Genomic DNA, 24,218 nt, shown 5'->3' on the forward strand with positions numbered 1-24,218 from the left:
TTTTTTTTTTTTTTTTTAGATTTATTTATTTATTATATGTAAGTACACTGTAGGTGCCCTCAGACACTCCAGAAGAGGGAGTCAGATCTCGTTATGGATGGTTGTGAGCCACCATGTGGTTGCTGGGATTTGAACTCCTGACCTTCAGAAGAGCAGTCGGGTGCTCTTACCCACTGAGCCATCTCACCAGCCCCCACCTAAATGTTTTTTAAGAAGAAATGATATAGAGAAAAATCATATTTTCATAGAAAACTACGTTTGTCCCTAGCATCTACTATCTTCTGCCTTTCTGGACTACTAAACATCTACAAAATGGGCAGGATCCTGAATCAGCTAGTTAGCTCCCGTGCATGGCTGTCACTGCCCAAATCCATGGTTCTAATTTCCTCTCAGGCTTCTGCTTTGGAGCGTAGATCCTGCCCTTCTCCCGAAAGTCCTTCAGGCTGAGGCTGCACATCATAAACCCCGCTCCGGTGCTTCTGCTGTGGGCAGGTTTCAAAGGGGGTGACAGTGGCTACTCACACATTCCTGGGACCTCAACTGTGCAAGAACTGGAAGGCCCAGCCCGCAGACCTCTCCATCCCTACCCGTGCCTGCCCTGCCCTGCCCTCGCAGTTCATACTGCTTTGCAGCCTCTTCCAATGGTTCATGTCTGTTTTGCCCTTGGTCTGTATAAAGCCCTCTTTAGTGGACTGTGATAAGAAATACACTCACCAAGGTCTGCACTGTGAGCCTGCTTTGGAGAGTGTTAGGTGGACAACTGCTGGGATTCATGGTGTCACCTCAGACCGGGGCTGTAGGAAACCAGAACCCGCCACTTTGACGTTACCTGATACTAGAAGCCAAAATCGATGGAGAACTAGCAACACATACAAAGCCTAACCCCACCCAACTGCCTAAAGCAAAATGAGAAACCGCTACTTGTGCAGGAAATCAGTACTACATAGAAAATGTCAGAGAGAGAGAGAGAGAGAGAGAGAGAGAGAGAGAGCATTCCCTGACAGAAGATATCTGCATAGCAAGGAGACTGCTAATGACCTTCCATTCCTCCTCAGGCTCCTGAGACCTGCCTTTCTCCTGCAGAAGCCCCACACCCTCATCCCCTCGAGATTCCAAGCAATGCACGCCTTTGATCCCAGCACTCAGGAGGCAGAGAATAGTAGGTAGAGCTCTGAAAGTTTCAGGCCAGCCTGGTCTACATAAAGAGTTCCAGGCTAGCCAGAGCTACATAGTAAAAATTTACCAATTAAAAAACTTTAACCCCTGTCAATGGACAAAGAGACACCTTATTGGTGATGCCATTCTTACATCAGTCAGGGGTAGAGCAGATGATAGTCCTATGTTCATCCTGGCCCGATGCCTGGCTTGGTGACCAAAGCTGTTTTATGTCTAGGACTCATCAAATCAAATCAAATCAAATCAAATCAAATCAAATCAAATCAAATCAAATCAAATCAAATCTAGGTAGCATGGCACGGGAAGAGGAAGATAGACAGAGATCTGTGTTCCACCATGCCACAATGTTTGGGCAGGGAAAGATAGCCATAGATCTGCCCTCTACCCTGTATGAGCAGGCCATAGACACACATAGCCACCTGCAGTGCAGCACATGAGGAGGGAAAAAGGCAGACAGAAACCTGCCACAGCATCCACAGATCTGCCTCTGGAGCACAGCACAGGCAGGCTGTGGACAACCACTTGCCAAAATGCCATGCAGCTCACCCACACCCCACACCCACCAGGGTCATGTCCACTGTGCTGCCTGGGTGAGGTGCAGGGCCTGCTCACGGCCGTGCAGCTTGGACCAAAGGATGTCACCCCAGGGCCCCCCAGCAACATGGCCAGCCTGCAGTGGGAGCCACCACAATGTGCGAGCATGTGGTGGTCAGATGGGAGAGAGAGAAGTGGAACAGCTTAAGGATTATGAAGAGAGCTGGATCTGGAGACTGGAGGATGGAGAGGAGCAGCCTGTTGTGAGTGGCCAGCCACCTGGGGCCATAGTGAGGTGGCAGCCTGAGCTGGGTTCATGGCTATGCAGAGGTGGGTGTTGATGTCCACGGCTCACATTACCATTAAAGAACATGGGATATCCCTTGTCAGAGCAGATGTCCAAGAACTGGGCAGAGCTGGCCCCTCCCTTCACTGGTTGCCGCCCTCTGGAGAGCTTGCCCCATCACTCACCAGCAGCACTAGGGAGAGCAGGCCCTGCACCCTCACCCAGGCAGCACAGTGGACATGACCCTCGTGGGTGTGGAGTGTGGGTGAGCAGACCCTCAGAGCATGAGTGTGGAATAGCTGACTCTGCCACTTGTCTGTCATGAGGTGGCACGGGTGTAGAGATGATGCCCCTCCTCTCCACACTTCCAGTAGTTGGAAAGCTGTCCACAAGGTCATAAGTTCAGGAGAGCTATCCCTGCCCCTCACTGGCTGCAACATTTGGGAGAGTGGGCCCTGCACCCTGCTTGGACAGCACAACAGAGCTGACCCTGGGGGTGGGGGCTTGGATTCTTGATGCCTTTACCCCAGCCTCTCCAGTGTTGCCATTGTAGGTGTTTGGTCCTACCCATGGTTCTAAAAAATTTTTTTTTTCTCCCATCAATCTGGGCAATGTCCATCAAAGTCACGCACCAAGCAAAGAGTCTGGGCAGGTGGAAGAAGACTGCTTTCCTCCCTCATAGGCCACTCTCTGGGGAACCTGACTCCATCTGCAAGGGCCATCAAGTGTTACATCCACTGGCCCTCTGATGTCCACATGTCTCCTCCATTGCCTAGACCTGTCTTCAGAGCTCTTGTTCCTTCACAGACAGGGTTGTTTCTTTGGTCCGGCGCTCCAGCCTCAGTGGAGATGTCCTAGGATAACACCTCCCCTTCTCTTTCTACTTCTTCAGGATGCCTCTCCTATCCCGAAAGCCATGTTGATGTCTTGTGAAGCACCCCAGCAGCCTCTGTTTAAACAGACAGCTGGGGCAAGCAGAACCTGCCTGACCCTGACACTGTAGAACCTTATGCAGGGAGGAGTGTTGTAAATACATAAAATTAAATACAAGGAATTCTCCCCAGAACCTCAGACGAGCCACACATCTGACTACAATCAAAGAGGGTAGACTCAGAGAAAGCAAAGAGAAGGCCATGCTGCACAGAGTCAGAGACTATAGGACAGAGGCAGACCTGCAGGGCAAGGAGCTGCCAGAATTGCCAGATCTTGGAGGAACATAGAGGGGATTCCTATCTGAGGGGAACTAGTCTTGCCCACACACTGACATGTAGCCTCTGGCCATCAGAATATATAGTGGCAAATTAGACTACTGGTTTGTGCTCTTGACCTTCAGCATAATAAGGACAGCACAACAGAGCTGACCCTGGGGGTGGGGGCTTGGATTCTTGATGCCTTTACCCCAGCCTCTCCAGTGCTGCCATTGTAGGTGTTTGGTCCCACCCATGGTTCTAATGAAGTGGCCACAGTGTTCAAGTGACATTAATCTATGACAATCATACCTCTGGGTTAGGACAAGGTCAAGTCAAGCAGCAGCTGTCATAACTCAGAATTTCAGGTTGGCGATGAGAACAAAAATTTGAGCTTTCTGCCAAGCTGGGACATCCAGTGAAAAGATCAGTAACTGCAATGAGTGAGAAGAGCACCACGGACTGTATAAAGTACCATGGACTGTATAAAGTACCACGGACTGTAAACTTGTTTGTTTATACACTCATGACTGAAGATGAGAAATTTCACTTCGGTACTGATGAAATTACGATGCGTCTTTTCTCCCTACATGAGTTCACATCACGCCTAATTCTAGTCACCTAGCCTCAAACAGTCCTCTCAACAGAATGCCCTGTGCAAGGGTTCTAGGGTCCTGTGGCTCTGTTTAATAGGTTATATTTATACATCCAGCACTAGCTACACTGGCGAGAACGACCCAGAAGCCCATACCCTGGACTGTTTGTCAGATCTGAGATCTCAAATCCCACACTGTGATGGCACAACTCCAGGCCCCTTGAATCACATGCTAAAGCCTCCATGACCTCATCTGAAAATGGGCATAATTACAGAACCTACATCAAGGGGATGTTGGAGAATTACAAGCAAAGGTAAAATCCTAAATTATTAAGCCTAATACCAGCACACAGCCAGTATGTGCACTGGGTGCTAATTCCTGCAGATACTTCATAAGCAATAGTTTTGCCAAGCAATCCCTTCTCTTTGATCCTCCCCTGTGGAGCAACAAGTTCAGGGAAAACAAACTGGTTTAAAGATAAAGTGGAGAGAGAGAGAGAGAGAGAGAGAGAGAGAGAGAGAGAGAGAGACAGAGACAGAGAGAGAGACAGAGAGAGAGACAGAGAGAGAGAGACAGAGAGAGAGAGACAGAGAGAGAGACAGAGAGAGAGACAGAGAGAGTCAGAGTCTACAAAGGCAGATGGACCACGGGTTGTTCTGCAGGCTGGGTCCCATAGAGAGGACCTTGCCTGTTTGTAAGGTGGCTGTAGCTGTACTAAATGTATCCGTTACACTCTTTGCTGCACATTCAAACCGAAACAAGATTGAATGATCTGGGTTCCAGGAGTCTCTGCCACACTGTTACTCATAAGTAGAGTTGTTGTCAGCAACATTTAAAAGTATCCTCTGCGAAAACTAAAGGCTGCCTCAAAGTTCCTTCTTAGAAGGAACACAGAAGAGTGTTTTGAGGATTTCTCTCCGCCCCCTGCCCCAACACCATTCACCAAGTGCAATTTTTTTTGTGTGTGTGTGTGTGCTTGCTTCTGGGAGGTAAATCACCCTTGAATTTGGTGACAGAAATAGTTTCTCACTGAGATGTACATGGGACTTTTTAAAAATGCAATGACAAAAATGACAAGAACTTTGGAGTGCTAGGAGCCTTGGGTTGGTGCATCCCTGGATATCAGCAGGGTGATGAAGCTCCCTTTAGCCCTCATCCCTGTCTCCCTTCTTCATCTCCACTTTAGCTATTCTCCTTCGCATGTGTCAGCACTAGAAGCCCATTCCAGGACCTGGGTTGGGCATACTCTATAAATAAACATGAAACAGGAGCATCTTCATCACAGGACATACTCCTGACAGATGCTGCTAGCCTCCACCCAGGTCGCAGGCAAATTCCTGCCTTACTGCCATGATCTCTCCAAAACCTAGGAACTGGCCTTCTTCTCTGAGTTCTTTCTTGGTCCACCCAGTCCCAGAGCCAAAATCTAGGACTCAAAAGATCACTTGGTATCAGCACTTGTCCAAGGACTTTGGATATAGCATCCTGGTTACTTTTCTATTTGTATGTATGTGTGCACCCGTGGGCCACAGTGCACATGTGATGGCCAGAAGACAATGTGGATCCACAATCCAGCTTGTGGATTCCATGGATGGAACTCAGATGATCACCCTTGGCAGCAAGCACCCTTCTACAAGGAGCCATCTCACAGGTCCCGAGCCAGTTTCTTTCTTATACAAATAACTCTACCTCTATGAACACAAGCATCTCACTCATATCCTTCTTCAGCCAGGGTCAGGCAGTTTCCATTCTGTTTACAAAGGCATACTGACCAGGTTTCTATAAGCTCTTTGAGAAAAGCAGTGCTATGACTCCATTTCGAAGATGGGTAAACTGAGGTTCTGAGGATTTAAGTAACTTGCTCAAGGTCCCAGGGCACAGAGAGTATTTGAACTCAGCATCTGACTTCTAATCCAGAATGTTGTCACACAGGGTGGCCATCAGAATGGGCAAGCCCTGCCTGTTCCACAGAGCCATCGCTAGAAGGACAACATTGCTCAGCATCCTGTCGTTAGTTACCTGTGCTTGATAGGCAGGCTCCCATAGGCCCGCCAGTAGCTCAAGACTAGTTAGTGGGTATGCAACACCTTTGAAACCGATTACCTGATTTTCAAAACTGCATACACAATCTATACAGTCATGGATGAGAAAATGTTAAATACTTATCTTTTGTTCACAAAGTAATGTTTTACATTTTTATTGAATAAATCAAAGGATGGGGGCGGGTGGGGGGCCGGGACAGCGTTTGCAACACACCAAGGATTCAGGATACATTTTGTCTCTGTTGAGTTTTTTTTCTAGAGCTAAACAGCAACACAAACAACGACCACGAAAACCAATCCGAGGCAGTGGAGCTCAGCAGGTAGAGGTGCTTGCTGCCTATCCTGGCCACTTGAGTAAATCTTTGAGACTGATAAAATGGAAAATGGGAATCGACTCCTAAAGATGTCCTCTGACCCGTGCACGACTCACACAGACACAATTTAACTTTTAAATGAAGAAAAACAACAACAACCTTCCCCCAAATATTGTTACGACCCAGGTCCCAAGTGCCCACTTAATTAATTAACAGACCTCAGCACATACAGGGAACCAAGTGTCTTGGGGCTCAGAAGTCAGAGCTTTTTTCCTGACACCACCACCCCCCCGCCCCCGCCCACGCACACATACGGGTGTGTATGTGGATAGGTGCCTACAGATGTTCTCATCTCTCAAGAGTGAGAAGGTGACAGCTGCCCAGTGGAGCAGGAGAGAGTGTGGGCTGCCCGGGTTCTCTACCTGGAAGACTAGGGAGGCTGGTGAGGCACCACAGTAAACTCATCACAGAACAGCAGTAACCCACCAGGACCCCACACCTTGGGACCAGCATAGAGGTTGGGCTCTAGTTGGCTTTCCTCTCTCTTAGTCTGCTTCCATAGCGGGACCTGAAAGGCCTTCTGCCTTACAGAGGTGGGGATTTGCATTCCTTGTGAGGTAGGATACCCACGCACCTCCCAACTTCCCCTATTACCAGACCCGAGCCCCAGAATCTCCGGGTATGGCGACTCCTTGCCACCTGTAGTGGACAGTGTGGGCAGGAGGCAGGTCCATGGGTTGCCGAGGTGCCAACTGCTTCTACTCCTAGCCTCACTCCGGCCGGCCCCTCCTGCCACTGACGCGGAGTCCCTGGGGCCGTTCACTCGGCTAGCACCCGGGCAGCCGCACACCCGAACTCCAGCCTCGGAGCCTCGTGCGAAATACCTGGCCCTAGCTCGGGTCCCAGAGCTGCCTACCTGCTCCGGGCCGGGCGTCGGCGTCGGCGAGGGCTGGGCTGCAGCGTTGCCTCCTCGCCTGGATGCGGGACGGCGGGTTATAAGGGTGCGGAGCAGGGAGGCGGCGGCGAGGGGACTGCCGCAGGCTTAGCGCCTTTCTTGGCGGACCGGCGGGAAGGCAGCGCGGGCACTCAGCCGTGGCGGGAGGAGGGCCGGCCACCCGGGCCCCTGGCTCCCACGCGCGCCCCGCCTCCCCAGCTGGCTCTGCCCGAGTCGGGGTCTGGGCCCCGCTCCTCCCGCCTCCTTCCCGCCGCCGCTTGGCGCGCGTCGCCCAGCTAGCCCCAGCGGGGTCTCCTCCTCCGCGGGGCCCGCAAGCTGGTAGCCGGAGTCTTGGTCGAAGCGGGACCGGACCGCGACCTTTGGCGGGGCTCAGGGCGCCAGGAAGGGTGCGCAGGCGCCGAGGGGGTGGACACAGGGCGCCCGACGCCCTGTACTCCCTCTGACTCTCTCCTCCGCCTTCTCCCCAGATGCCCATCTACCCCGATCCCCCTCGCTGCCCTTACTGTCCTAAGCCTGCAACCCAGGGGCTCAGGAGTGCCCTCAGCGGGGTGGCTGCGCCTCTTCCAGGGCTCGCCCCGGCCTGAGAAAACCGAGAGGACCGACTGAAACTGAACATTGAAAGCCCCGGAGGAGAACCGTTGTCGTTCGGCCAGCACCAGCGGGGTTCCGTCTCTGAGAACGGCTCGAAGCCCCCCTCGATTTGCCTGGCAGAGACCACAGCCCGCCTGGAAAGAGGGTCGAGCGCAGACCCTCTGGGTTGGACTCTTCAAAGTCCAGCCAGAAGTTGCGCCTCCTGATACCTACACACCCCGGGGGCCACGGCCTGCAGTCCGGGTTTCCTAGCCCAGGGTATCAGAGTCTTTCCTTGGATTGGTGTGCTAGGCGATGCCCAACGGATGCCCACAAACTGTGCACATAGAGCGGCTCGGAGTTAGTCAGGGGACTCTTCTCTGGCTCAAGAAGTCTTCTTCACCACCCGCCATCTCCCCTCTGGGCAAGTGAGCGGTCTCCGGTGCCCTCATCTACCACGCAGACCCGTAGTCTGGCGCACAGAAGGAGTTGGGTCCTTGTGGGACCCCTTAGTGGCACTGCAGAGTGGTCCTTGCCCAAGGTGTTCCCACATGCCCTGGAAGTCGCTTTAGTGCAGCTAGTGGCGTTGCAAGGGAGGTGGGTTGGAGCAGACCGAATCTCTCTCGAACTCGAAAGCCTGACCTGGTGTTAGGCCAATAGCTACGAGGAGTAATTATTTGCGAGCTGCAGATTAGAGACAAAGATGAATACCAAGCAAGAGTTTGGGACTGGTTGGGAACAGAAAATGCCAGGACGCTGGCCGCGCACTCTGCAGATCCTCTCCGAATGGTGCAAGCACCGCCATTCATTCATTCATTCATTCATTCATTCATTCATTCGTGGAAATTAGATGCAGCGGTGCGGAAGAGACTGGGAGCTATGAGCTGGACCGAGCAATACTAGATTCCGGTCTTTCAGAATTCGGAACTTAGCTCCAAAGGCAGTGGCTGAGCCTTAAGTGATCCTCTGAAGCTTTGGGTGCAGACAGGAACATCCAACCTCCCGAATGACACCGGAATGGGGAGCCTTGTGGGGCACAGGACGCGGGGTGCTGCGCGAGGGAGGGAGCAGAGCGCTTTGGGGAGCGATCCTGGTCTGAAGTCCAGTTGGTGCTGTATTCTACGTGCCCACCGAGGCTGCCGTCCCGGGTACCGAGCCACACCTCTGAATCAAGTCCACACTCTAACTAGAACCTCCAAAAAGGTGAGGCGACCCACGAGATCCACATGCCTTCGAATTCGTTCCGCCACAGACCTGAGAAGCACTTGAACGTCACGAGGTCACGCTGCAGGTGGTCGCTCTCAGGAAAACCTCAAAGCAAACCTATATTTATACTTATACGTGGAAAATACTTTGCTTTGTTCTGTTTGAGAAAGGGTCTCACGCAGCCCTGCATAGCCTCCAACTCTATAGGTAGCGAAGGATGCCCTGAACATCTGCGTCTCTGGTTTCAGGTGTAGGATTTTTTTTTTTTTTTTAATGCAAACCATCGTGCGGGGTTTATGCGATGCTGCGGACCAAAACCTGGGTTTCATATATGCTAAGCAATCATTTTGCCAATAGAACCGCACTCTCAGCTCCTGTAACAAAAAATTTGTTATCTACTAAAGAGGTGTATCGAAATACGACTATATACTTACACATAAATACGCATTTACATGTAAATAAATGTATGTTCACAAGTACAGAGGTCTAGTTACAACCTGAATTTCAGATAAGGGAGTCTTTTAGTCTAAGTATGCCCCGGGTAACTTTTGGGAACATATTTATTTTGTGATTTATCTGAAGTCAGAATTCAGCCTTCCGTTTCGGGATTTGCAGGGAGATCCGCTATAGCGCAAAGGCGCTCAGCCCCTTTAAGACTCAAACTCGGACTTCCCGCCCCACAATGCCGCGCGGCCGCTTGAGGCTCCCATTGGCTGCTGCTCGCTTCCGCCCCTGTACTTCCGGCCGCTGCCTGGGGCGGTTGCGGGAGGTACTTCGGAGCCGGGCTGGCCCGGGCTGGCCGTGGCCATGAACTTCTCGGAGTCATTCAAGCTCTCGGGCCTGCTCTGCAGGTTCTCCCCGGACGGCAAGTACCTGGTGAGCTGCGGCGCGCTGGGCGGAACCTAAGTGTGGGCGCGCGACTTGTGCACGGGGCCGGGGCGGGCCGAAGGGGGGCGGGAAGGGGGCCCGAGCCGGGCGGCCGCGGGGACTCAGGCTGGACTTAGGGGGCGGGGTGGGAGGTGGGAGAGGGAGGCAGGCAGAGGGGTTTCAGCCCAGATGAGGGAGAACCAGATGATTAGAGAGAACGAACCTGAAGCCGAAGAGGGATCCAGGCCAGCCAGGCTGGGGGATCCTGGCAGGTGACCAGGGTGGAGAAAGAGGACGTGGAGCAGAGTGGGGATGGAGTTGGGGTTGCTATTCTGGCAGGTGGTCAGGGTTAGGAAGGAGGTCTTGGAGCAGGTGGCCAGGGCTGGGTGGGTGCCAGGCTCCCGGCTCCAGTTTCCCTTCATCAAAGTTGGATAAGATGACTCTGCTTTCACACATTTGAGGGCACAGGGGATGGCAGCTCATTGCTATTTTGTATGTTTTCTGTGAGCGAGCTGGTTAAACGGGGCCCTCCTTTGTGAAACTCGTCATAAGCAAATGGTTTAAATAACTAGCTTTCATTGCCAGGGTTGGATGTTAGCTGTCTATTCTTTGGGTGGCAGAATAGTGTTCAGATGGGTGTTTCAAGGTACGCCAACATGACCATTGTGCATTTGTAGAAGGCTGACGTTAGGAAGCCATCAGGGAAAACTCAAGTCTTATTTTAAAAAACTGTGGTTCCGTGCCAGTCGGGTAGCTTGGCTAGTAACGGTACCTGCCACCAAACCTGATGACCTGAGTCCCAGCTCTAGGACCCACTTAATGGAAGGAGAGAACTGTCTCCTGCATGTTGTCCTCTGGCCTCCACATAAGCCGTAACTAGTGCCTGACCCTTCTCACATACAAATGCAATCCTAATTTTTAACAAGTTTTCTTTGATTAATCTATCATTCTCTTTTTAACTGACTGATACCATTGATTGATTGATTGACTGATTGACAGGGTTTCTCTGTAGCTCTGACCAGGTTGGCCTTGAACTCAAAGATCTGCCCCTTGTCTCCTGAGTGCTGGGATTAACGGAGCATGCCACCATGCCTGGCTGTCTTGATTCTCAGTTCACACCCCTGCTGTGTTTGTCCAGGCTTTTGAGACATCCTTTACCCTCCTTATACACATCATCCTAACAATGTAGGAAGTGTCAGGGTAGGACCTGCTTAGCAGGGAAAGGTACTGCCATGCAAGCCCGAGGACTTGAGCTCCGGCTCGGGAACCCACGTAAAGGTGGGAGGAGACCATCAGCCTCGCACACATTGATACATTTTACCTTTTTCCAAGTGCCTCCAGAGACTAAGGTTGCTTTACGGTTCTGAAAGTCTCAGTGAACAGCAAAGAAGTTGCATTTGGGTTAGCTGATATTTGTGCTTGCCGCTCATCAAAATATCGTGGAGCTCTTAATAATTGTTTCTTTCAAGTTTTGTCCTAAATCCTGAGCAGAGCGAGTCCATGTTTCCAGTGTTGGTGTCTTAAGTGATTCCTAAGGAATCCATTGTAACAGGTTACTGCTCACCAAACTCTAATGTGAGAACACAAGCCCTTTGATAGGTCCTCCTTCTGATCTGCACTTGCCCTCTTGCTCTCTTTCCACAGAAGACAAATGTGGCTTCATTAAAAAAAAAAGAGTCTGTGTGTGTGTGTGTGTGTGTGTGAGTGAGAGAGAGAGAGAGACAGAGACAGAGACAGAGAGACAGAGATAGAAACAGAGAGATGCTACAACACACGTGTAGAGGGCAGAGGACAACCCCCAGTGTTATTCCTTACCTTCCACCTTGTTTGAGACAAGGTCTCTTGCTCTTCACTGCATAAAGCAGGCTAGCTGGCCCACATGTACCTGCCTCAGCCTCCCCTCTGCCTCCCCTCTGCCTCCTCATAGAAACTAGGATTTTAAACAGTTTTTAGGATTAACACAGTTTTATGTGGCTTCTGTGCATCCAAACCTGTTTCTGAGGCAAGTGCAAGTTTTTGGCTTTTAGACAATGGCATAATATGCAAAGCTGGCCTCAGACTCAGAAAGTAGTTGAGCACCTCCCTAGTACAGTGATTACAAGTGTGCACCATCACTCCCAAGTAGTAAAAAAATACACACACACACACACACACACACACACACACAGGCTTTTTGAGACAGTTTCTCTGTGTAGCCCCAGCTGTCCTGGAACTCACTCAGTAGAGGGAGGCTGGCCTCAAACTCAGGGATCTGCCCACCTCTGACTTCTGAGTGCTGGGATTAAAGGAGTGCACCACCCCCATCTTTAAATTTACTTGTACAGATGGCTCAGCGGGTAAGAGCACTGACTGCTCACCCAAAGGTCCTGAGTTCAAATCCCCGCAACCACTTGGTGGCTCACAACCACCCGTAATGAGATCTGATGCCCTCTTCTGGTGCATCTGAAGACAGCTACAGTGTACTTACTATATAATAATAAATAAATCTTTAAAAAAATTTACTTGTACAAATTTGTGGGTTAGAGTATGATAATTTGGTTAATATATACTGTGTGGAACTTTTAAACTTTTGAATGCTCCACCTTTTATCTTTTTCTAACTCATTTTGCAATGAGACCCATAAGTTTTGGTCCACATGAAGCTAAGTGTGTCGAACAGGAGGGGAGGAGCTGGCCATTGAGGCAAGGCTCCCTGCTGTAGAAGAGATGCTATCCCGTGCTGTCTGCCTCACTTTTTAGGCTTCCTGTGTCCAGTACCGATTAGTGATCCGGGATGTGACGACCCTTCAGATCCTTCAGTTGTACACATGCCTGGACCAGATCCAGCACATAGAGTGGTCTGCAGACTCCCTCTTCATCCTGTGTGCCATGTACAGGCGGGGGCTTGTGCAGGTTTGTACCACCATGTATTAGTAGAGTGTATAGATGGGTGCTACATGTCTGTGGGCCTTGAACAGGCATGTGCCACTTACATATATGATGTGTGTAGGCAGGCACATGCCACATATACATAAGACTCACATAAGTGTGTCTCATGTGTAACTAACTGGTCTGGCGCTGTTTCTGTAGCAGAGTTAGAATTAGGAAACGTTTCCAGGAGTGTGACTAGGAAGGAGTCCAGGTGTTTGCACCCTTCTTTCAGGTTTAGGGGGAAATGCAATGAGACTCAAGGTTGCCTTCTTTTCTTATGTGTAATTTATTTATTTTATGTGCATTGGTGTTTTATCTGTATGCATTTCTGTGTGATGGTGTCAGGTCTCAGAGTTACCGATAGCTGTGAGCTGCAGTACGGGGGCTGGGAATTGAACGGGGTCATCAGGAAGAGCAGTCAGTGCTCTCGGCTGCTGAGGCATCTCTCCAGCCCCCAGATATGCTTTCTTTTAAAATGTAATGCTCTCTAATAGTTTAATCCAAACACTTTTGATGTGGAAAAACAAACAAACACCACCAAAACAGTAAATTGTTCTCAGTCTTTGAGCATGATTTTTCTTTTTTTTTTTTTTTTAAAGATTTATTTATTGGTTATATGTAAGTACACTGTAGCTGTCTTCAGACACTCCAGAAGAGGGCGTCAGATCTCGTTACAGATGGTTGTGAGCCACCATGTGGTTGCTGGGATTTGAACTCCGGACCTTCAGAAGAACAGTTGGGTGCTCTTACCCACTGAGCCATCTCACCAGCCCCGAGCATGATTTTTCTGAGCGGGAGGTATTTGCAATGGCAGTGGAACAACTTGGACAGGGTTCTAGGAAGTTCTAGAAGGTTCTAGAAGGCCGTGTTCCAGTATTCACTAAGCCTAACTAATGAGGTCACAGGGATGGGCACATGAGCAGACCCTTCAAAGGTGCACTGCAGTGAAGTCACCAGGAAGTGTGGCTTGTAGCCACTGGGCCATCTGAGGTAGCATGGTGTATATCCTCTCCCTCAGAGAGGCCTCCTGCGTGGTACAGCTATTTGCACTCCTCTGTGTTTCTTTTATGAATCAAGGTCTGGTCACTCGAGCAGCCAGAATGGCACTGCAAGATCGACGAGGGCTCTGCGGGGCTGGTCGCTTCCTGCTGGAGTCCAGATGGCCGCCACATCCTGAACACAACCGAATTTCATGTAAGCTGGCCAAACGTAGCCCACTCTGTTCTTCGCCTAAAATAGCCTGGGAATGTGAAAGTCTGGTTCTGGAGCAGTATTCAGGCCAGAGTTCATAAACAGTATAATTTTTAAACTCTATTTTAAAGAAAAATAGGACATTAAAAGGAGTTGGCAAGATGGCTCAGTGGGTATGGCTCTTGCTACCAAGCCTTGCCACATGGTGGAGGGTAAGAACGACAGATGCCCCAAAGTTAGAGTAACAAGGGAAAATGTATGTCTTCTGTAATGGGCTGTTACAGGCTGCAGTGCTCATGCTGACATCTTAAAGGGACAGGTGCTCATGTTGACATCTTAAAGGGACAGGTGCTCATGTTGACATCTTAAAGGGACAGGTGCTCATGTTGACATCTTAAAGGGACATTTGGCCTGGGCTTTTGGCTGCATATTTGAGTGTTTTCTAGACCACTTTGGCCAGCAATCTTCATGCTTATGGAGTTCTGCAGACCAGAGTCCAGCTTCCAGATCTCATAGACTTGGGCTCAGTCCCTCCGTTAATGGCCCAAAGGAAAGGTTACCCACTGCAGAATTTATAAACTGTTTTTTAATGTACTTTTTTATTCAGCAGCTGTGTTACACTCACTGAAATGGAAAGGAACATTTGGACAGAGAGTAGACTGTACAGACTGCCTCTGTACACTGTTAACCTACTGCTAGGTCATAGCCACTGTGCCTGTGACATTAAAGTGAATGGCAACATCCTGTGTGGAGGAATATGTCACAGCAAGGGGACCCTGAAAAATATACCCTCCCTTTTTGTTGTATTGAGATGGGATCTCACTGTGTAGCCTTGACTGGCCTGGAACGCACTATGTAGACTAGGCTTGCCTCAAACTCAGAGAGCTGCCTGCCTCTGCTTCTTGACTACTGGGAGTAAAGTAGCCACCAGTCCTATCTTATTCCAAGCCTTTAGATTTTAGCTTCTAAAAGTCCCACAGACTTCATTTACCACCAGCTATGCTCAGTAGTCAGGAGGTGACCCTGTGCGCATGACAGATTCGTAGAGTGGACACATAACTGAGAGTCATATGTTCCCGCTCACAACAGTTAGATCGCTGTGTACTCTTCTGGGGGCAGGAAGTCCACGTGAGGGTGCTGCAAGATGGAGAGAGGCCCAGCTCCCATGAGACAAGGGGAAGACGATTGAATTGTGTGGCTGGTGTCTGTCTGGTCCGTGGAAGACACTCCCCTGCACACGCACACTTCCCAGAGCACCTCCAGGCCTTGAGAGGCTGCCAGCCTCCAGAGGGCACCTTTGACTGCATTGCACAAAAGCCATTTTCACCTTTTTTGGAGAGTCTTGGGGTCCCCGATGCATATGACACTGTGCGGTTTACAGCAGCTCACAGGTTACATTGCCTGTACAAGGGCCCTCCTAGCCGGCATAGCTGCTGCTCTTGTTCCTTGTGAGGAAAGGCTCTCTGGGGCACACTCACCTGCCGTCTGCTGCTGGGCATGAGTTGTGAGGCACCAGTGGCTTTGGCCTTTCTTATGCACCTCTTCTAGTGTCTGGATCCTTCCAGGCTAGTGCAGGTGGGTGTGTGCGCAGCTTCCAGGCTAGTGCAGGTGGGTGTGTGCGCAGCTTCCAGGCTAGTGCAGGTGGGTATGCGCAGCTTCCCGAGGGTTTGCATCAGGATTTGAAGTGGCGAGACGTTGCAGCATCGTGGGGCTTTTGAAAATCTCAGTTACTCTCCACTTTATATTTTGAGGCAATGTCTCTTACTTGAACCCAGAGCTCCCCAGTTCTGCAGTTCAGCTAGCTTCCTGTCCCTGGGGTCATAGACAGGTCACCGCACACCCTGGGGTGTGCAGGAGTGCTGGGGTTCCAGACTCACTTGAGCAGTAAGGCTTCCCCGGAGATTTCCCCAGCCCCACACTGTGTGTGTGGGCTCAGTTGTCACCTGGCGAATGGAGACATTTGCTCTCATGGCTGCTCTGTGTGGGTGCACTGAAGTAAACTGCACATGAGTGTGCGGTGTGGGTCCATGTTTATGTATTCCAGCTTTAAGACTCTTTGTGAAGATGGGAAGCATCCTAACCCTTCTCTCCCCTTTCCCTGGCAGCTGCGAATCACGGTCTGGTCCCTGTGCACCAAATCTGTATCTTACATCAAGTATCCCAAGGCCTGCCAGCAGGGTGAGTCTGTCTTTACACAGTCCTTGTAACTGTTCTGAGAGTGTGCACTTAGAGCAGATAGAGGAGCTACAGCAGCACCTCTCCCCCCAGCCTCCATCACTGTGCACCCCTCCCCCAGCCTCCATCACTGTGCACCCCTCCCCCAGCCTCCATCACTGTGCACCCCTCCCCCAGCTTCCATCACTGTGCACCCCCTCCCCCCAGCCTCTATCACTGTGCACCTCTCCCCCAGCCTCCATCACTGTGCACCCCTCCCCCAGCCTCCATCACTGTGTACCCCTCCCCCCAGCCTCCATCACTGTGCACCCCTCCCCCAGCCTCCATCACTGTGCACACCTCCCCCAGCCTCCATCACTGTGCACACCTCCCCCAGCCTCCATCACTGTGCACCCCCTTCCCCCAGCCTCTATCACTGTGTACCCCCTCTCCCAGCCTCCATCACTGTGCACCCCCTCCCCCAGCCTCCATCACTGTGTACCCCCCCAGCCTCCATCACTGTGCACCCCCTCCCCCCAAGCCTCCATCACTGTGCACCCCCTCCCCCAAAGCCTCCATCACTGTGCACCCCCTCCCCCAAAGCCTCCATCACTGTGCACCCCCTCCCCCAGTCTCCATCACTGTGTACCCCTCCCCCAAAGCCTCCATCACTGTGCACCCCCTCCCCCCAAGCCTCCATCACTGTGTACCCCTCCCCCAAAGCCTCCATCACTGTGCCATCCTCTGTGCTCCTTCCTGTGTGTCTGTGAGATTCCCTCCATGCCATTTCTTTGACAACAGGATGCTGTAAAAAGTAGACAGGCATTGTCCTGGGAGGAGAACCTTTACCTTCATTCACACAGGGCACTCAGCTTGCCTTTGGTGCCTAGCTGTCAGCTTCACTTCACTAACTTTTTTTAGTCAAGATTTATTTTTAGGATGTGTGTGTGTGTGTGTATGTGTGTGTGTGTGTATAAGAGAGAGAGAGAGGTGTATCTGTGTGTGTATGTGCATGCATATGTGTGTCTGTGTGCATGTATGTGTGTGAGAGAGAGGGAGAGGGAGAGGAAGAGATGTGTATCTGTGTGTGTCTATGTGTCTGTATGCATGTGTGTGTGTGTATAGGTGTAGGTATAGGTGTGTATGTCTGTCTGCGTGCATGTGTGTGTGTATGTGTGTGTGTGTGTGTGCGTGTGGTGTATGGGTAATGTGAATGCAAGTTGAAGTTACAGGTGATAGTGAGCTGCTTGTTCTGGGTTCTGGGATCAGTTTTCAGGAAAAGCAGCACTTTTTAAAAAAGATTTATTTATATTATACATAAGTACACTGTAGCTGTTTTCAGACATGCCAGAAGAGGGCGTCAGATCTCATTACAGGTGGTTGGGAGCCACCATCTGGTTGCTGGGATTTGAACTCAGGACCTCAGTGCCCCTACCTGCTGAGCCCTCGCCAGCCCACAGCACAAGTCTTTATCCAGTGAGCCATCTCCAGCTCAGCTCACTAGCTCTTCTGTCGGGATGGCATGCTGTCTGTCACCTCTGAGCATCTCAGAACAGGGAAAGGAGGAAGGCTGGGCCGAGTGCATGGGGTGACGGGTGGTCATGCCACCCACCTGCCCCAAACCCAGAAACTAACAGTAGAGGGCACACAGTAGGGGCACACAGAGGGGCACGAAGTAGGGGCACACATAGGCATGCTCTTGTTTGTTTGTTGCCACAAGGACAATATGTCTAATGTTGCAGATCACATTAGACTGATGGCATCGTAAGTCTGTTGTGGGTTTTGTGTCTTAAGTGCTACTGGATCTAAAGAACAGTCTGGCCCTGGGTGCAGGTGGTCCTCAAGTCTGTTATCTGAAGTGTTCTTGTCATTCTTGAGGCCTTGACCGCAGGCCTTTTACAGTAATGCAGGGCTGGAAAAAAGTTACTTAATGTTTTTAAGTAAGATTGTCCCGAATATTCTTTACAACTTTAGTTATTTGAAATGACAAGTTCAAAAGGTGACTCAGCATCTTTCAGAGGACTCTAGGTCACTGCCCAGCACCCAGGTCAGGAGGCTCACAACTGCCTGTAGCTTCAGCTCCGACGGAATGGGACTCTTCCGTCCTCGGCGCGCACCCCTGCAGGCTGTGTGTATACCTATACACAGATGTACACACATCCATACACTAATTAAAAATAAAAGCGAAAACGAAATGCAGTGACACAGCTGACTCAGTGTATAAAGTGCTTGTGGAGCATGAGAACGGGAGTTCAAATCTCCAGACCTACAATAAAGGCCAGGTACAGAGGCAGAAGTCTGTGATCCCAGCACCCCCACATCAAGATGGGAGGTGGAAACTAAGAATTCCAGAAGCTTGCAGGCCAGCTAGACTGGCATGTGCAGTTGCAAACAAAAGATCTGTCTCAAACAAGGTGGATGAGCAATATAGACGCCCAAGGTTGTCCTCTTAGCCCTCATACATACATATGCATGGCACATGTGCCTAAATTCACACACATGGACCACCACCACCACACACACACAACTGCAAGCTGGGTTTTGACCATCAGGTATGCCTGTAGTTCCCTTTGTGAAACATGGCCCTCTGCTGTGTTTCACAAAGTGACATTTGTGACTCTTTAAGAATCAGGTCCTTGGGTTTGATTCTGTATAATCACCCGCCTCACCTGCAAGAGGGATAAGGGCTCTGCTTGTCAGAGTCCTACGTGACAATGTCTTGCTCATGGGAAGATGAGAAGGACACATTTCCGGGGCGGGGCGGGGAGAGCTCGCTCCCCCCTTGTCCCTTTTAAAAAGTCCCTGATGTGCTCCAGTCCTTTCCCACACTTGGTTCCATCTGGTTCCAGTTTACCATCTCTCTCCACAGGACTAACTTTCACCAGGGATGGCCGCTACCTGGCCTTAGCAGAGAGGCGGGACTGCAGGGACTATGTCAGCATCTTTGTGTGCAGTGACTGGCAGCTCCTCCGGGTAAGGCCATCCTCTGCTGCTGGCTGGGAAAAGGGGTAGAACTAGCGTTCCTGGTGATCCCAGAGGCTGTTGCAGCCCCTGGGGTAGACAGAATGATGGGGTTCCCATGGCCAGAGGACAGGGGCCCTGTGTGTGACTCCAAGCAGTGCACACTACGTGTGATCTAGACTCCCTGGTGCATGCACACTTGGTGCACAGTAGAAGTTAGCATGTTGACATGAACTTTGAACCCTCTTTCTCCATAAGGGAATTCCTCCCTGGGAGGAATGCAGTTTTGTTGGCCTGGGTAAAATGTCTCAGGAGCCGTGACACTGAGCAAATGCTCTCTGTGCCCACAAGCTTCAGTGTCAGAGTGTTAGAGAGACATCTGAAGGGGCGCCCTGGGAAGCAGGGTGCGGGTGGGCAGGGGTCCATGGGGATGAGGGCATGCGGCCTTGCCCAGCATGGTTGGCACACTGTGTGCACTCACCAGAACAACACACAGATACTTTGTCTGTTGCTGCATATAAAATGATACATGAACCAAAAGCATTAGTTAGAAAATAAATGCACTACTTGTCTAAGGACATGTTTTCCAACTGTCATGTTTTTTTTCTCATCTGGAAGCACTTTGACACAGACACCCAGGATCTCACAGGGATCGAGTGGGCCCCGAATGGCTGTGTACTGGCCGCGTGGGACACCTGCTTGGAGGTATAGCACATGACCAGCAGCACAGTCCCTTTCAGGAATGTTCACCTGCAGGTACCTGTGTGCTCAGTGCATCGAGCTGCTGGGTGCTGGCGTGCCGCACGCAGGGCCTGTGACTGTGTCAATGTCTCATCTGCAGTACAAGGTTCTGCTGTACTCCTTGGACGGCCGCCTGCTGTCAGCATACTGTGCCTATGAATGGTCCCTGGGCATCAAGTCTGTGGCTTGGAGCCCCAGCAGTCAGTTCCTGGCCATTGGGAGCTACGATGGAAAGGTAGGAAGTGGCTCAGGGCTCAGGCCAACTCGACGAGCTGTAGGACACCTGCAGCCCGTGAGCTACCTGCATGTCATTCTCACGGTTCCTTCCCCAGGTGCGCCTCCTAAATCACGTGACCTGGAAGATGATAACTGAGTTTGGGCATCCTGCAACCATTAACAACCCCAAGACAGTAAGTCTGCATACGCTTCCACCCGAGCACCGTGGTCTCCCGGGTGCAGGGAGCCGCCCTTGACCCTCCTTAGTTGCTGTGATGTTGTCTTCCCTGTTCTGCCCCTCATGCCCTCCTTGGTGAAGGGCATTTGGAGTCCAGGCTCGTCCGTGGACTGATCCTGTCCTAGCCGGATGCTCATCATGCTCTGCCCTCGGCAGATCCCTGGGAGAGTGAGCTGAGGAATCCTGAGCGTGGGCCATCCTGCCAGAGCAGGGCACACCGCAGGCAGAGAGGCCGGGAGAGCTGGTCTGTATGGACTGCAGCTAGGGCGGCCCAGGCCCAGGCCCAGGGGTGCAGAGTTGAAGGCAGGTTCTGAAGCTCAGAGGTGCTGAGTCCGCTGTCTTCTGTCAGTGCTGAAGCTCAGTAGTGCTGAGTCCTCTGTCTTCTGTCAGTGCTGAAGCTCAGTAGTGCTGAGTCCTCTGTCTTCTGTCAGTGCTGAAGCTCAGTAGTGCTGAGTCCTCTGTCTTCTGTCAGTGCTGAAGCTCAGGAGTGCTGAGTCCTCTGTCTTCTGTCAGTGCTGAAGCTCAGTAGTGCTGAGTCCTCTGTCTTCTGTCAGTGCTGAAGCTCAGTAGTGCTGAGTCCTCTGTCTTCTGTCAGTGCTGAAGCTCAGGAGTGCTGAGTCCTCTGTCTTCTGTCAGTGCTGAAGCTCAGGAGTGCTGAGTCCTCTGTCTTCTGTCAGTGCTGAAGCTCAGTAGTGCTGAGTCCTCTGTCTTCTGTCAGTGGTCTGGACCAAGGACAGGTTTCTGCTTCCCTTGGACAAGGAGGGCCAGGGCCATGGCCCGGGGCTCAGTTAGCTGCCCCAAAGCCTATGTCTGCAGAACCCTGTAGGAAGGAGAAGCTAGGTGGAGGCTGGGCTTTAGTCAGGGTGCTCCTCCTGTAACAGTGGTTGAACCTTAGAGATGACAGAGTACAGGCTGGCCGTGCAGGCTGCCAAGGTTTGCCTGTGGTTCAAGCGCCTGTCTCCCCCACGTGTGCACTGGTGGTTTCTCTGCCTGGGACTGCGGAGTACCCCACTAACCTAAGCGTGTGAGTGAACTTTGTGTCACCGGGTCAGAGGACCCGGGGACACGATCAACCTAGTTAAAGTAGAACGGGTTCATTTTGGCTCCTAATTTCTGAGGTTTCAGTCCATGGTCCCTTCACCATTTACTTTGGGTAGCACATTGTGGTGGGGACAAATGGCAGAGCAGAGCTGACCTTCAGCTGCTCTGGCCAAGAAGCAGAGAGGAAGGACAGGTGAGGTCCCAATGTGGCCTTCAAAGTCATGCTCCCAGTGGCCCGGGCCTGTAAGGTCCATGCTAGCACCAAGTCTGTCAGGCCTGGCCGTTTGCTACTCCACAGGCTCGCTGCCACCACTGTCCTCTCCTGGCCTACTTTTCTCCTGTGCACACACAGGCCACTGCCGAATCGCTGTGACATAGCTCACCATGTAAACATAGCCATGTGCTCAGAGCCCTCTCTAAAGGACAGCCTGGCCAGCAGTACTGCGGTGGCAGCTGCAAAGGGTCAGACTTGGCCGCCGCCTCTTCCCAGCGACCTCCGTGTGGGGCACATAGATAGGTTGGGCCACCTTCCACTGGCTCTCGTCACAGACTGCTAGCAGCCACATCATTGTTTTTCAGGTTGTGTATAAGGAAGCTGAGAAGAGCCCACTGCTGGGGTTGGGCCACCTGTCCTTCCCGCCGCCCCGAGCAATGGCTGGTGCCCTCTCTACCTCAGAGAGCAAATGTAAGCAGCAGAGGGCTGTGTCCTCCATGGGAGAAAGCTTGTTTTTTCTCTCTTAAATGAGAATCCTCTGTCCACGTGAATCTCAGAGGCTGCTTGTTTTGGGTGTGGAAGATGTTAAGATGGGGGTCTCAATCCTGCAGTGTAGAGACCGCAGGTGTTCTCCTGTGAAGCCTGCCTTTCCTCCCTGCTCTGCAGTCCCTGAAGGAGTGAGGGGACATCAGCTGTGCAGCACCCGCTTGGAGGGGGGGAGGCAGCCAGGCTGTAGGTTGCTCATGCTGGCTTGTGCTTACTTATTTTCTGTTGGGTGATAGTTCTTTGATTCCCAGCTGGAAAGGGGTAGCCACCTGTGCCCCGAGACGCTGGAAATGGGTGGACAGAACTGCCAGGTGTCCAAGTAGTGGGGACTAGCTCAGAAAGCAGGGCTTCAGAGCAGGGCTGTATCCTGCACTGGAACTGTTGTCCCCAGGGAACCTGTGAACGTGCCTCTCACCACAGCTGTCCTCTTAATCCCTCCTGTGCTTCTCTGCAGTGTGTTTCCTTCCCTCTCTTTGCCCTCTCCCCTTAACCAGTGCCCTTAGCCCGTCCCCCGTCGTGTTGCAGATGAGATCGCCTCGGGACCAGTTTCCTTGCAGACTCTGAAGCCAGTAGCTGACAGAGCGAACCCGAGGATGGGTGTAGGGATGCTGGCTTTCAGCTCTGACAGCTACTTCCTGGCATCAAGAAATGGTCAGTGCCACACTCATTTCGTAGGCAGGGTCAGCTGCTCGCGGCCCTTTGAGGCGGAGAGTAGAGATGAACCGAGAAGCAAAGGGGCAGCTGTGTGCTCCTCTCCCTGGTTCCTGCAGAAATGGGCGTTCAGCACAGCAGCTCCTTTCTGCACAGCAGCTCCTTGCCCATGGCCTGGCCGCCTGGCTGCTCCCTCCTGCACTCCTCACTGTGCAAGAACAGGGCTTACCTCTAGTTTTGTTTGCATTTTTTGGGGGGGGTGCCTCTGTGTTTTTAATAGTTTATCTCCTTTATATACTTTGTATCTTGACCACAGCCTCCCTCCTTCCTCGCCTCCCAGTCCCACCCATACAAATCCTTCCCCATTGCCCTGTCCCCTCCTCCTCAGAGGAGGCGCCCTCCCCCCACCCCCACCCTGGGGCAGGACTAAGCACACTTCTCCCACTGAGGCCCAACTCGGCAGTCCAGGTAGGGGAAAGGGATCCAGGGGCAGGGGCTGGACCTAGGCCTCCACACTGTAGGAAATGTACAGTTGGTCTTCTTGTGGGCTCCCTAACAAGTGAAGTGGGGGGCTGTCTTGTTTGCATTTTGTACATCTACAGATGTAAAAACCACAGGAAGAAGAGGTGTGGCTTTGGCAGGCCATGTCTTTGTTCTGGGTGCTGGTCCCTGAGAACAGCCAGAGGGCTGGCAGTGCCAGCACTGACATGTGTCCCGTCTCTGCTTCCTTGCAGACAATGTCCCCAATGCTGTCTGGATCTGGGACATTCAAAAGCTGAAGCTGTTTGTGGTACTAGAGCATATGTCTCCAGTGCGCTCATTTCAGTGGGACCCACAGCAGCCGAGGCTGGCCATCTGCACAGGAGGAAGCAAGGTGTACCTGTGGTCCCCAGCAGGCTGCGTGTCGGTGCAGGTGCCTGGGGAAGGTAAGCGTAAGCCAGCACATGCTGGCCTCAGACAGGCTGACCTGCTTAAACCTATTGCCACGTGTCATGCATGGGAAAGATGCCCTTCTGCATCCTGTAGGACCTTGCCCAGATTGTGTGCCTCACAGGAACTGGCTGTCCTTAAGGTTTACTGGCTTTGTCTTCAGCCCTGGGGTGACCAGACTCCTCACTCACCCGCAGGCCCCGGTCTCTAACCCTCTGGCTGCCTGTCTCTCTAGGTGACTTTCCAGTGCTCGGACTGTGCTGGCACTTAAGTGGGGATTCCTTGGCCCTCCTTAGTAAGGACCACTTCTGTCTCTGCTTCCTGGAGACCAAGGAGAGGGTTGGCACAGCCTACGAACAGCGGGACGGCATGCCTAGGACCTGAGTGGAAACCAAGGCAGTAGACTGCTGATTCCAACGTGAGCTAACGGCTGCACAGGTTCTCCAGATGGGATGGGCTATTCTGCCCAGTTTTCTGTAAATATGTATAAAGTTATGTAAAGTAGGTATTTGCTAATCCATTGAACAGTGGTGGTTGTTTTCTTCAAGGCCTTAGCTCACAGACCCAAGGTCTTGGGAGGATAAAGAATCCTGAAGTAAGGACTCAAGCCTGCCTCATGGCCTTGCAGACTCTGAAGCCAGTAGCGAACCCGAGGATGGGTGTAGGGATGCTGGCTTTCAGCTCTAACAGCTA

The 24,218-nt window shown here is 51.7% G+C and overlaps 2 protein-coding genes and 1 non-coding gene across 5 annotated transcripts in view; 2 read left to right on the forward strand and 1 right to left on the reverse strand.

The window, feature by feature from the left end:
• The window catches only part of Trp73 (transformation related protein 73), an 83,627-nt gene extending 76,523 nt beyond the window's left edge, over positions 1-7,104 (reverse strand). Inside the window, exon 1 of the mRNA NM_011642.4 lies at positions 7,052-7,104. The gene's annotated coding sequence lies outside the window, so the exon portion shown is untranslated. The remainder of the gene's footprint in view (positions 1-7,051) is intronic.
• Gm26036 lies at positions 1,259-1,402 on the forward strand. Its single transcript, XR_003955486.1, has one exon. It is a non-coding gene; the product is annotated as a small nucleolar RNA SNORA48 (small nucleolar RNA).
• A 2,478-nt stretch (positions 7,105-9,582) lies between the features above and the next one.
• Wrap73 (WD repeat containing, antisense to Trp73) lies at positions 9,583-24,050 on the forward strand. Of its 3 annotated transcripts, none has more exons than XR_001784168.2 (12): positions 9,587-9,742; positions 12,472-12,624; positions 13,720-13,836; positions 15,939-16,011; positions 18,857-18,960; positions 19,567-19,653; positions 19,790-19,924; positions 20,022-20,099; positions 21,764-21,869; positions 22,439-22,595; positions 23,330-23,521; positions 23,761-24,050. XR_001784168.2 is itself a non-coding variant. In NM_021499.2 (12 exons), exons 1-12 carry the CDS (start codon positions 9,674-9,676, stop codon positions 23,907-23,909), a joined length of 1,389 nt encoding a protein of 462 aa, NP_067474.2. In that variant the 5' UTR covers positions 9,601-9,673; the 3' UTR covers positions 23,910-24,047. The 3 variants fall into 3 exon arrangements, 1 of the variants encoding a protein (NP_067474.2); NM_021499.2 differs by having other exon boundaries at positions 9,601-9,742; positions 22,470-22,595; positions 23,761-24,047; XR_003954989.1 differs by having other exon boundaries at positions 9,583-9,742; positions 22,470-23,521.
• Positions 24,051-24,218: the final 168 nt, after the last annotated feature.

This window comes from Mus musculus, chromosome 4 (genome assembly GCF_000001635.26).
Source record: "Mus musculus strain C57BL/6J chromosome 4, GRCm38.p6 C57BL/6J".
Taxonomy (NCBI): Eukaryota; Metazoa; Chordata; class Mammalia; order Rodentia; family Muridae; genus Mus; species Mus musculus.

Excerpts from the sequence above, each read along its gene's own strand:
- Wrap73 (NM_021499.2), top strand. The coding sequence starts at position 9,674 with ATGAACTTCTCGGAGTCATTCAAGCTCTCGGGCCTGCTCTGCAGGTTC. Across the intron at positions 16,012-18,856 it reads TCCCAAGGCCTGCCAGCAGG|GACTAACTTTCACCAGGGAT; the intron begins GTGAGTCTGTCT and ends CTCTCTCCACAG. Across the intron at positions 22,596-23,329 it reads CTTCCTGGCATCAAGAAATG|ACAATGTCCCCAATGCTGTC; the intron begins GTCAGTGCCACA and ends GCTTCCTTGCAG.